Raw genomic sequence first — 12,882 nt, forward strand, 5'->3', positions numbered from 1 at the left:
TATCATTTCCTTCGTAGGTGGCAAACGTCGTTCGGTAAGCGTATCGATGTATCGTACAAGCTCCTTCTCGTGTTGTGGATGGAGGGAGAGGTTGCGCACGCCATAGGCCTCAGTTTCGCCGCGGTGTCGTCTCATCAACGTCATTCGTGCTACACCATGCTTTTTCGCGATTGCTTGATACGAGAATTTATCTCCTAGTTCTCGCGATTCGATTTCTGCAATCGCTTCTTGAATCGGGTCCATATTGGTTGAGTTTTGACGCGTTGAAGTTTTGTTGTTGTGGTGGTGGGGGTGCTCAACTGGCGATGGTGCTCATCTGGTGCACGGGCACTGTAGAATCACCCAAGACCCAACGTTAAGAAATCCTAGCAGAAGTAACTAAATAGATTAACGCCCTATCTACACTACTAGGACACCCTAATAAACCTTACACTACTAAGGATAATAATAACAAAACGCTGCTTAACTTGTACTAACAACTGTAGCACCTACGATTGGACATCGACTTCTACTAAGTCTAGACAACACAGCGACTACCTATATATGAGTATATTAATAGCAACATTAATTAGCTAAGGGAAGGCCTTATACTACAATAGGCACAATAAGCTAAGCAAAACTAAGCATGGGACAACTCTACGGAACCTGTGTGGTACTAGTACGACGCAAGGAACAAGAATCACGCCAGCCTATCATAGACTGCGTGTACGCATGACTACTGCCCAACTTACTACTTAGACAAGAAAGGAGCTAGATGGAGCCTACAGCACGCTAAGGGCATGCCTAAGTGCAAATAGCTATAGTACGAATGCAAAAACGACAGCTGCCCTAAACACTTATAGGACAAGCGAGAAAGGATGCACTTTCTAGAACAAGAAGATCTCTAGGACATTATATAGATGCAGACAGCATACGAAGTGCAGTACCTAGATAGCCCCTTGATAGAATGCAGGGAAGACTAGTAGTACACGTGCTTAAGCACGGATTGCGACAAGCACGCAGTGGCAAAAGACTACTACAGATATTAATAACAAGAGTCTTTTTTAGGCTAGCGATAGGGCAATAAGGCCCCTCTAGGGAAATTAACGTACTAGAACCCCTAAGATTAATAAAGCTTAAGACAAAGCTTAACAGAACATGGATGCAGGCACTAGTGGATTTGGGATCATAGGCAAACTATGTTTTAGCGCACGTAGTAACCTGAGCTAGACTTAAGTTACAATAGAAACAACAGCCTTACCTACTACACGTAGCTAATGGCGAACTAATGCTAAACGAAAGCGAAATTACACACGAGGTTAGACAAGTGACACTTAGCATCTAGGAGCATAAGGAAGAGATTAACCTAGACGTTATTAGACTAGCTACCTACGACATTATTTTAGGGCTCCTATAGCTTAGGAAACACAACCCGCGAATCAACTAGAAGTCAAAGGTGTTTCAATTTGAGTGCTGCGGAACGGACGCACCCGCAAGCCAGCCTACGCATTAGCAGAGTTCGATAGTAGATGAGAGTAACATTGCCATGCAGTGCAATAACGCCGAGAGAAGAGCGTACTCGAAAGGTAGTTCCCAGGATAGGAAGCCACACTCCGCAGATACTGAAACCAGGCCAACGGATCACGAAGCGAGAGGAAGGGAGAATAGCGCAACTCTAAAGTTCCCTAAATAGTATAAAGAATACGAACATCTATTTTAGGAAGTGGTAGACAAGACCGCGTTACTAAAACATAAACCCTGGGACTATGAGATAGTCCTACAGGAAGGAAAGACACCGACTTTCGGGCCTATATACTAACTATTAGAAAGAGAGCTTAAGGTACTAAGAGAGTACATCGACAAGAGTCTAGCTAAGGGATACATACGACCATTGAAGTCACTAGCAGGATATCTAACCATATTTGTACTAAAGAAAGACGGTATAGAACGACTATGTGTCGATTATAGGCGACTCAACGACATCACAATAAAAAATCGATACCCACTACCCAACATCACCGAGCTCAGGGATTGATTATCTCGTACGAAGATCTTCACGGCGCTAGATCTCCGAGATGGATACCACCTTATTAGGATAAAGAAAGGTAAAGAATAGAAAACAGTATTTAGAACTTGATATAGACACTATAAGTATACGGTTATGCTATTTAGGCTTACAAACGCCCTAGCGACATTCTAGGAACTTATTAACAATGTACTTAGGCCATACCTAGACATATTTATTATTGCCTACCTAGACGACATCCTCATCTATTTAGAAGATGAGAAGGATTACATTAAACATATGACGAAAGTACTCAAGGCTCTAGACGAACACAACCTTAGACTTAAACTAAAGAAGTGTGAATTCCACAAGACTAAGGTCGACTTCTTAGGCTACACAGTAGGAGTTAATAGAGTACAAATGAGCGAAGAGAAGATTTAAGTTATTAAAGACTAGCTAACACTAACTACAGTTACAGAAACCTAATTATTCTTAGGATTTGTAAACTTTAATTAATAATTCATTTAGGACTTCTTGAAGATTGCAATACCTATGACACGACTTACGCGGAAAGATACGCCATTTGTGTGGAGCAAAGAAGCAGACAAAGCCTTCAACAAGCTTAAGACAGCATATGTCACACCACTATGTCTTAGAATATTTACACCAGGCGTACTAATGAAGATTGAAACCAACGCATTAGATCTAGCCCTAGGAGGCTGTGCCAGCATACTTACTGACGACAAGTGGCACCTAGTGGCATACTACTTAAGGAAGTTCTTAGGACTAGAAGAACGATACGATGTACATGACAAGGAATTACTAGCTATTGTAGCATGTCTACAGCACTGGAGAGTATACGCAGAAAGCTGCTTAGAACTTACGATCTATACGGACCATAAGAACCTAGTACACTTCACAACAACAAAGGTACTTAACTAAAGATAAACTAGATAGGCTAAACTATTAGGACAATATAAGTTCAAAATCGTCTACACACTAGGAAAAGAAAATAGAAGAGCTAACGCTCTTAGCTAACAACACAACATTGCAGGAACTAAAATAATAGTTAACAAACCTATACTTAAGACTAACAAAGACAGATCCCTAGAACCCGCACATGAACTTAATATTATTATAAAAATCAGGAATGATGTACCTAAAATAGTACAACAAACTATTATTAAAGAACATTACAACAATCCCGTATACAGACACCTAGGAATCGCTAGAATAATAGAACTAATTTAGCGCAACTACTAATTTAAAGGAATAAAAGACAAAGTTATAGCGTATATCGCCAAATGTGCAGAATGCTAAAAGAACAAGCATAGCACGCATGCACCATACGGAGAAATGCAAGCTTTAGAGCTACCACAAGAACCGTAGGCAGACATCTTTATAGACTTCGTTACAGGATTACTAGCATTAAAGGATCCAACGACTAAGGTTACCTACAACGCGATACTTGTTGTAGTGGATCGCTTTACAAAACAAGCAGAGTATATCCCATTTAGGAACAACTACACAGCAGTGGACTTAGCACACATTATCCACGACAGAATTATCCGACACCACGGAATACTAAAGTTAATTATCAGCGATAGAGACAAGCTATTCACATCCAACTTTTAGACGACACTACTTACAGTAATTAGAACTAAGAGAAAGCTATTAACAGCTTACTATCTACAAACTAATAGATAAACAGAATGAACAAACTAAATAAAAAAGACATATCTTAGGATTTACGTTAATCATTAGCAAGACAATTAGGTATAATTACTACCTATAGCACAGATGGCATACAACAACAAAACATTAGAAGCAACAGGCAAAACACCGTTTTACACCAACTATAGACAACATCTAAATCTCTTTACTAGAACATATCCAAGTCTAAAGACAGAAGCAGCTATCGCAACAGCTAAACAACTAAAGAAAATTCACGAGGAACTACAAGAATCACTCAAATAGGCTTAACGCTAAAGCATTTCCTACTAGATCAAGAAAAGAAAAATAGCACTTTAACTAAAGAAGGGGGATAAAGTATATCTACTTACAAAAAACCTTCGCACAAAACGACCTAGTAAGGGACTAGACAACGTCAAGGTTAGACTATTTTTAATTTTGAAACAAAACGGACTAGTTACATATACACTTGACCTGCTAGCTAACGCGAAGATACACCTAAGATTCCACATACGCCTATTGGAACTAGCAGACCCCAAAACGCTACTATAAAAAACATTTTATTTTAAACTTGAAGAGGAAGACGAATTTAAAGTTAAAAGAATCGTCTCACACTAAACAAAAAACAATAAAACTAAATACCTAGTTAAATAGTTAGGATACCCTAATAGCAAAAACACATAGGAACTAAAGACTAACCTTATAAACTGCTACCAGCGCCTGGCATAGTATTACTAATTGCTTTAGCAAACCTAGGATCACCCTCTAAGAAAGTAGGCATAAAGACACTCCAATCTAAGGCAGGAGTACCCGGCATTAGACCACCCTCGAGAGTAGACACCTCTCGATTCGCCCACTCCATGGCCTCCAACGCCTCGATATCCTCTACGTACTTTCCTAACTTGTTAACCCACTGTTGTTCACGACGTTTTAGGATTTTCCTTTGTTTACGAAGACGATCCTTCTTTGCACGCGCCGCTATTAGCGCCTCTAGAGCTGCAGACTCCGCTACATCAACCTTGGCCTCTTGTTGTTCAAGACGCGCCAACTCTTGATCTAACTTTTCGAAGTTCGGGATCGGAACCTCTACCGGAACACACGACTTCACACCATTCCGATAACAATTCCCACACTCCTTCTTCAACGACGACATTCGACACTCTAAACCCCGCTTCGCGCAATATTGACAAGAAACTATCGCGAATTCTCTAGTACGATTAATTTGGTCACCAACGGAATGACGGTGCGCAGTACTTCTAGAGACCATGACAAGTTAGCTTATGAGGACATGAAGCTAGGAAGGGGAGGATAGTGTTACGAACCTAAGGAAGGGAACAGCATAAAGATAAAGAAAGAAGAAAGGAAGAAGCCTATGTTAAGGCCTCACGAAATAACAAGAGCATATAGACTAATGACGCATGAGCGCCCCGCGTCCTACGGTCTTGGCGGAACGCCACTATGAGACAAGTCACGTGTGTTCCACGGATCCCACGATGTCCCACGAAGTACCACGCATAGGACAACATAATACATGTAGGACAATATGGAACATAGGACATTCCTTTAGTATATAGCATAGGCATTAAGCCCTTATGGCTTGATGTGTTTAACTTAAGTTTTAAGTACAAGTACAATACAGAGAGTTATTCTACTTGCACGTTACTGTCCCCGTTTGCACCCTGTCACTCTATCTGCGAAAACCAACTAACAAGAAGATCAACACCAGAAGTCTTATATTACTTCCACTTGATCTATACTCTTAACAAAGCTCTAGTCATATAAATTAGTTGTCAGTATACTCTTCTTCAGTTATCCTGATTAGAAGTATATATATAAAGACAGGATTGTGCATCAGACAATACGTATTAATAAAGGAAGACCTGAAACCTACAACGCTTCATGACGTAGAGTAATTTTACTAACCATACATAACAAGATAAGAATTGTTGATATAGGTTGTAGGTATATTTTGATTGTCATTCAGGGTAAGTGTTAATCACAAGAAATATATACTGAAGTAAAGAATTTGTTTCGAGATAGGAGAGGAACTGGACACTAGATAAACTAGTAGATATACTATTCACAAATCTACATACATAAAGGGAGAGAATACGTGAAATAGTAGAGTTTGAGAGGATATGTATAAAGAGATTAGTGGCTGAAATAAAAAATTACATAATTAATAAGAATATATTTTATGAATAATTCGTTACAAGATAGGGTATTTGTTATGATAGATATAGGGAAATTTCAGGGGTAACTATGTGTAGCTATACGCTCTAGCAAACTAGAGGGTGTAGAATTTCAATTTGTAAGAATTATACTCTAGTAGCTATAAAAGTTTTTTTGCTAAAAATAATAATATTTAGAAGTTGTATATTAACCTGGTTCAAAAGCGAGTCAGTCTCCTAAGCGAGTTAGTCACTCCCTACTAGCGCGTTAACGTTAACACGTTATTATAGTCTTTTATTATAGTTAATAAACTATTGTAATATACTAAATTAATTATTAAAATTACTACTATTACTTAAACTATCTATTTTAACTGCGCAGGTACAAGCGTTATATCTAGTCTGCTTGCAACGCCCGCACTACCACTCTCCTCGCACCCTCTTTAACGCACTCTTACTATTACTATAACTACTACTAGCCTATTTAGCTAATACTTCTTGTACTTTACCTATAGTAAGAGTCTCTTCTATCTATATATATTGCCGCTCATAGCTATTACGCTTATTTGCTATGTCTAAAGCCTCTTAAAGAGTAGCTACTTCCTCTCTTGTAAGCGTTATCTTATATGCTATTTACTAAGCTCCTTGATTTAGCTATATAACCTTTTTATTAAAAGAATTTATAGAAGACTTAAAGTAGTTTTTTACTTTCTATTAAATAAGAGTACTTTAAGCCCTAACCTCGCGCGCGTTACGTAGTATCTGCGCCTACTAGGTAGCTGTCTATTGTAGTAATTATATAAGTGTCTACACTACTATATTAAGCTTAGATAGCATAGCCTATAGGTTGTGTGGGACTAGACTAGCGCCTCTAAAGCTAGCTTAGATATTCTCTTTTATAATAGACTGCTTAAAAGCAGTCTTAAAGGCTAGTAAGAAGGTTTTTTTGCTAATATAATAAGTGTAGTTACGTGCTAAGCCTAAAATAGCGTTACTATACTTGCGCTTTAATAGCGAGAAGTAGGCGATGTTAAGAGGCTATAATAGGTAAGACAATTGCGCAGGTAGATAGAAAAGCATAATATTCTTCTTCTTGCAAAGATCTTAGGAATTGATAGAGCAGTAGCTGTTATAGCTATTAATAATAAGTAGTTAATACCTACCTATAGTAGAGCTCTTTATATAGGTATTAAAGTGCTCTAACTAGGAAAGACTAAGCTAATTATTTGTCTAGCTATTAGGTCTAACTTTAAGAACTTAGTTAGTAAGTAAATTCTTAAACTAGATATTAATAAGCACTTTACCTATAAAAATAATAAAAGGTAGTATTTAGCAACCTAACGCGCCTACGCGTTAGATTATAGTAACCTACTTATATTTACTTAGCTATATCTACTTCTTTTTTCTACATTTCTCTGTAACGGGCTAGGTAGCCCGCTACAGTACAGATAGCGGTGGCTATCTTATGTATCAACTACGCAACGATATCAGCAGCTCTGATATCTTGTGCCAGCCTTTTTGGCGCGGTGGGCGCGTTGTAGTTGCGTGCGCAGTCTAATAGGACTCGACCCGTTACATTCTCTAATACTATAACTAATTAATAACTATTATAAAATCTTACCTATTATAAAGCTAGTTTTGTTAAAGTTATAGATATTATCATCTATAATACCCTACTTCTACTTTATTGCTTAGACTAAGTTAAACTAGCGCTAGATAGCTATTAGGTCCTTATAGGTAGCTTGCTAGTAATTATATAGACAGCTCTAGCGCGTATAGAGCTTAGTAGTCTACTGTTACAAGTAACAACGGGAAGGATCTCCTCCCTGGTGATGACAGTATGTTGGTTGAGGAACCACTTGGGATCCTAACCGGAAACGAAGGGCATCGCGGGGCTCGGTCACGTGATGTGCCATCCCGCCAAGGCTGGCCATCCGGGATGGCAGCACACGATGGGATGGCGGTGCCATCCCAACCATCCCGCCAAGATGGGATGGACAGGATGGCAAGACTGGAAGCAATGAGGATATAAGGATGGATGGATTTCATTATTTACTCTCGTTGTGGTCAACTCAAATTGTACTGTCTTACTAGTATCTTTACTTAACAAGATTGTTACTTGTTAATCTATAGCAATATAGATTGGATTTGTTAATTAACCTTTAGTTAACTCCTATAACTCTTTTCCACCAAGAACATACGGCAAAATCCCACAGAGCTGATCCCGTAAAGGCTCGCTCGCCCTAACCCGGAACGAGATTAGAGAAGTATCAGCAATCCACTCCGTGTAACATCTACCTAATAAAGTTATTAACCTAATTCTTACTAATAGGGTTGCTACTACGCTCTTCTAATATTCGATTAGCTATTACTTAAACTTTATCCTTTATAGAGGCAAATCTACGCGTAGACTTTTTAAAAATCTATCTAATAATAGCCTCTTCTTCTAACTTATTTAGGCGCTTTAAATTTAGTTTGTAGTTGCGTTAGAGGCGCTTTTTAGCCTATTAATTAGATATCATACTTTAACGCACGTTATAGATAAAGATAGCGCGTCTTTAGCTTTAAACACGTTATAATTAGATATTAAAAAGAGCAAATTAAAGATCTAATTTAGAATAAGTTAATTAATAGTTGTATTATTAAGATATAACGCGTTATAGTATTAACGTTGACGCGCTAGTAGGGAGTGACTAACTCGCTTACGTGACCAACTTGCTTATGAACCACGTTGAATGTTTTAATCTCTACTAGATGAAAAAACATAAGAGAGTCAAAATCTTCCTATAGCTCTAGGTGTAGTTAAAAATTAGGGAAAAAACACCACCTATAATTCGTCCCTACACTATTATTTTAACAAATCTTAATTCAAAAATACATATTTTAATAGTGTATAGAAAAAACGCAAAAATAGAATATCTATCTAAAAAGTGAACTATTTTATAGTTTATTAAAGGAAAAAGTAGAATTATATATGATCTAATAGTAATTATAGTTTGAATATAAAGTCTGTACTATATAAGTATAGTAGAAAGAAGTGTATACTTGACTTGAAGATAGTGAATAAGCAGCAGTTACGTACACGAAGCTAAATTGTGGAGCCGCACTAGAGCTAGGCTTTCGCCGTGTTACCTAACAACAACGCTTGCCCTAGATTAAACCTCAACGCTACCTTGCGTACCTTGTACATGTTACGTAAGGGCAACACCTGTCCCCAGACCGAAACTGTGCATCCCCCAACTCTTGATATAACAGCAAATATGCCCCAGGTCGCGACCGCAGCACCGGGTCAGCCCAGGCTTCGCCATGCTTCCAGAAGCCGTGCTCGGACGCCTGTCTCCATGTTTCGCAACCTTCTCCGCGTCTTGCGCGCCCCTCTCGATCCATTCCTAGCGCTTGACAAGAGCAGGTGACGCCTTGCTTACACCACGGATACATAGCAGATGCTATACTGTGCCGGCACCCGACTGTCTTCGAGCTGGTACTAGTTCTAATACCACCATGGATCGATAGTGCGGCAGACGAAGACGCTCAAGACGCTGGTTTCTGGGCCATGTGCTTCGGGAGCGTACCTACGGTACTGGTATGCCCTGGCAACGGGTCGTCACAGAGAAATCGCCTTGATCACCACCCCATGCGCCATCTTGACGCGGATGCAGCCTCGTATTTGTACGCATGCTATCTCTGCCATGTCCACGCGCTCCCACGTGTAGCATTGATATTGACACATTCCATGTCAAAACACAAGACAAGAATGACGTATGCTACTTGTTTCGCCGACTCAAAAGGCGTTGTTGAGCCGATCTGAACGGACCCTCGTCCCACAACGTAGGCCCAGAAATCCACAAAAGATAAGCGTCTATTTCACTTGGCCCGAACGGCTTGGTCCTTGTTCTGGTCCTGGCTCTGGTGCTTATCGTCGCATGCAGCGGTCATGGACGGCGTTGGGGTGAAGCTTGTCCACGCCACATGGGCATAGCAGCAGCTGGTATACCCGCCTAGAGTGCTCTCGAACGCGCTCAACATGCCATCCGCGGGCGCTTGGCCTTGGAATTGGCACTGGCACTGGCACTGGCGACATTCGACGACGCAGGAAAAAAATGGAGTGAATTTTACCGCATTGGGCCTAGCGAGTCCGGCAAAACCTCGCCGTCACTGTCACTGTCTTGCGTCAAATTTTTGCGGCTCAACGCGGCCCCAGACCCACTTTTCCCGGTCTTGGCGGCTCCAGGCTAAGTAATTCGCCAGCGGGAGCATCGCCAGTGTCCACCACCACAACCTCGAGGCGACTCAGGTACCTGGGGAAACAATGGACGCCCCGAGGGCGGCCTCCACATCGTTCCTGCGCCGCTGCCAGCCCAAGTCGGTCGGGCCGACCACTTCTGCATAAAGTGCGTACCGTCGTCCTTGGACTCGAGCCGCATTCTCGCGTGCCATCTCCCACTGATAGCCCGGATCAGACATCAGAGCGCTATGGGTCGCTCCAACGACAAGATGGGCGACGACATCGAGTACGGCAACCCGCTCAAGGCCGAGGACACCAACCCGCAAGGCCAGGCCGATGCCGTTTTTGGTGAGGTCGTGGAGGGAGGACCCAACTACCGCAGCGTATGCATCCATGTTATCATTCTTCCTCCCCAATGCCTACTGACTCCAGGCAGGTCAACTGGTGGGCTTCGTCCATCATCATGATGAAAACACAGATTGGTCTCGGTGTGCTGTCGATTCCCGCCGCCTTCGACGCCCTAGGCCTCATTCCGGGCATCATCTCACTGCTTGCCATTGGATTGATCACGCTGTGGTCTGGCTACATGGTCGGCACATTCAAAATGCGTCACCCAGAGACGTACGGCATCGAGGACGTGGGGCAGAAGCTATTTGGGCGCGCCGGCCGAGAGGTGCTCGGCCTGGCCTTCGCTTTGTGTGCGTCTCCTACCTTATGGAAACATGCTTCTCCAGAACGCCAGAGTTGATCATGTGGATTGACAAGAACAGTGTGGACATGCGTCGCTGGCTCCGGTATGCTGGGCATCTCGATTGGATTGAACTCGTTGTCTGAACATGGCACGTGTACTGCTGTCTTCGTGGCTGTAGCCTGCTTTGTGGGCTTTGCGCTTGCTTCCATCAAGACCTTGGGCAAGCTCTCTTGGATTGCATGGGTTGGTCTTGGTGGTATCATGTCAGCCAGTGAGTATACCCGCAGCTGCTGCATCACAGAATGTGCCCTGACCACGACAGTCATCACCCTCACCGTCGCAGTCAGCATCCAAGATCGCCCCTCTGCGGCACCTCAATTTGGCCCCTGGCAATCCGACTTTGAGCTCTTCAAGTCGCCCACCTTTGCCGAGGCCGCGGCTGCTCTATCCAGCATCGTTTTCGCCTTCTGCGGCATTCCTGCCTACTTCAACGTCGTGTCTGAGATGAAGGACCACAAGGACTATTTCAAGGCCCTGTCGCTGTGTCAGTTCGTCATGACCTCCATCTACATCGCCATCGGCGTCGTCGTGTACTACTACTGCGGATCGTACGTCGCCTCGCCTGCGCTGGGATCCGCAGGTGTCTTGATGAAGAAGGTGTGTTACGGCCTTGCACTTCCCGGTCTGCTGGCCTCGGTCATCCTCGTCACTCATGTAAGTTCCATCATGTCTCGTTTCTTTACTCTTTGCAGACAATGTACTGACCTCACACAGTTGGTCGCCAAGTACTTCTTCATCCGCACCCTGCGCGGAACAAAGCACCTCAGCCACCCCACCGCTAAGCACTGGATCACCTGGTTTGGCTTCACTGCCGCTGTCTCCCTGTCCGCCTACATCATTGCATCCGCAATTCCTGTCTTTGGTGGTCTAGTCTCGCTCGTGGGCGCACTTCTAGGCACCCTAATGAGCTTCCAGCCCATGGGCTGCATGTGGCTGTACGACAATTGGCACCGGTCCAACCGCGACTGGAGGTGGAAGGGCATGGTTGCTTGGTCCATCTTCGTGATTGTGGCTGGCACATTCCTTCTTATTGGTGGTACTTATGGTTCTATTGTCGGCATTATTGACTCGTACAACAAGAATGGCGGTACCAAGCCTTGGACGTGTGCGGATAACTCTAATTCAAGCGGTGGCCACTAAGAGAGGCTGCCAGAGGGGGGTTCAAGCTTGTTTAGTGCTCTAGTCCAAATCTTCCAGCGTTATATGTAAAGTTAAAATACAAATACTTTATATAATGTAGTCTAGCATGTCTTGTATCCTAGATACTAGAGTGCAGCGATGGAGGCTATATAGAAGAAGCGGGTGTTTAAATTTAGATACTCGATTCATCGTGGTAGCTTAAATAACTTCTTTCTCTACTAAGGGATTTTAAAAGGCTATGTAGCTATTGAGTACTAATACGAACAACCCTACTTTTTCTAGAAGTAATACTCAATCAGATATCACAAACATAGGGAGCATTGAATTAATATCAGATCGCTAAAAGATTAGCTGTAGAAAAGTTAAATTAGGATTAAATACTTGAAAATGTACAAATTGATGTAGGCAGTATACTCTTCCTATTGTAGGTACCTAAATAGAGACATTTACAAGGATATGAAACAAAATAGCTAATAAGTATGAGTTCAAAACGATTGCTATCTGTAGTGGAAATCTTCTCTCAATTAGAATACAAAAGTAATGTATATATTGGAATAACTTAGTCCTTTCAGAATACCCTTAAGAATTGAAATATTGTTTCTTTATAGTATTGAGTTACTGAGATGAATTCAGACACTTTCTAATATACATAGGAAGCTATGTAGGTACATTGATACGTATTATTTCTACTATAAAAATTATATCCCTACATCAACATCTAAAGATGTTAAGAAGAAGAAGAGTATAATGAATAATCCGTGTTCCTATAAGCTATATAGTTAATCTATCTAATTTTCTTAATAGTATATTTCTTATATAATATGATAGTAAAATACAATTAATTTGAAAACTACTATATAAATATAATAACGTATTCCATCACCGAGCGGGCCACATCACCGAGTGTGCCACTTTTTCT

General features: G+C 41.6%; 2 protein-coding genes across 2 annotated transcripts; one reads left to right on the forward strand and one right to left on the reverse strand.

The window, feature by feature from the left end:
* SETTUDRAFT_79533 (uncharacterized protein) lies at positions 1–243 on the reverse strand (the record flags this gene model as incomplete). Its single annotated transcript, XM_008030008.1, has 1 exon — positions 1–243. A coding segment is annotated over one exon (243 nt), but the record flags the coding sequence as incomplete, so codon positions are not given.
* A 9,934-nt stretch (positions 244–10,177) lies between these two features.
* SETTUDRAFT_164139 (uncharacterized protein) lies at positions 10,178–12,144 on the forward strand. The gene is made up of 5 exons (XM_008030014.1): positions 10,178–10,455; positions 10,509–10,770; positions 10,843–11,034; positions 11,086–11,475; positions 11,536–12,144. The coding sequence occupies exons 1-5, from the start codon at positions 10,321–10,323 to the stop codon at positions 11,961–11,963; spliced, it is 1,407 nt and encodes a 468-aa protein (XP_008028205.1). The 5' UTR covers positions 10,178–10,320; the 3' UTR covers positions 11,964–12,144.
* The last annotated feature ends 738 nt before the right edge of the window (positions 12,145–12,882 follow it).

The sequence above is a fragment of the Exserohilum turcica genome, assembly GCF_000359705.1.
Source record: "Exserohilum turcica Et28A unplaced genomic scaffold SETTUscaffold_4, whole genome shotgun sequence".
Lineage (NCBI taxonomy): Eukaryota > Fungi > Ascomycota > Dothideomycetes > Pleosporales > Pleosporaceae > Exserohilum > Exserohilum turcicum.

Bases quoted from the DNA above. Each gene is read 5' to 3' on its own strand.
- SETTUDRAFT_164139 (XM_008030014.1), top strand. From the start codon at position 10,321: ATGGGTCGCTCCAACGACAAGATGGGCGACGACATCGAGTACGGCAAC. The intron at 10,456-10,508 runs GTATGCATCCAT...GACTCCAGGCAG, and splicing joins GAGGACCCAACTACCGCAGC to GTCAACTGGTGGGCTTCGTC. The intron at 11,035-11,085 runs GTGAGTATACCC...TGACCACGACAG, and splicing joins TGGTGGTATCATGTCAGCCA to TCATCACCCTCACCGTCGCA.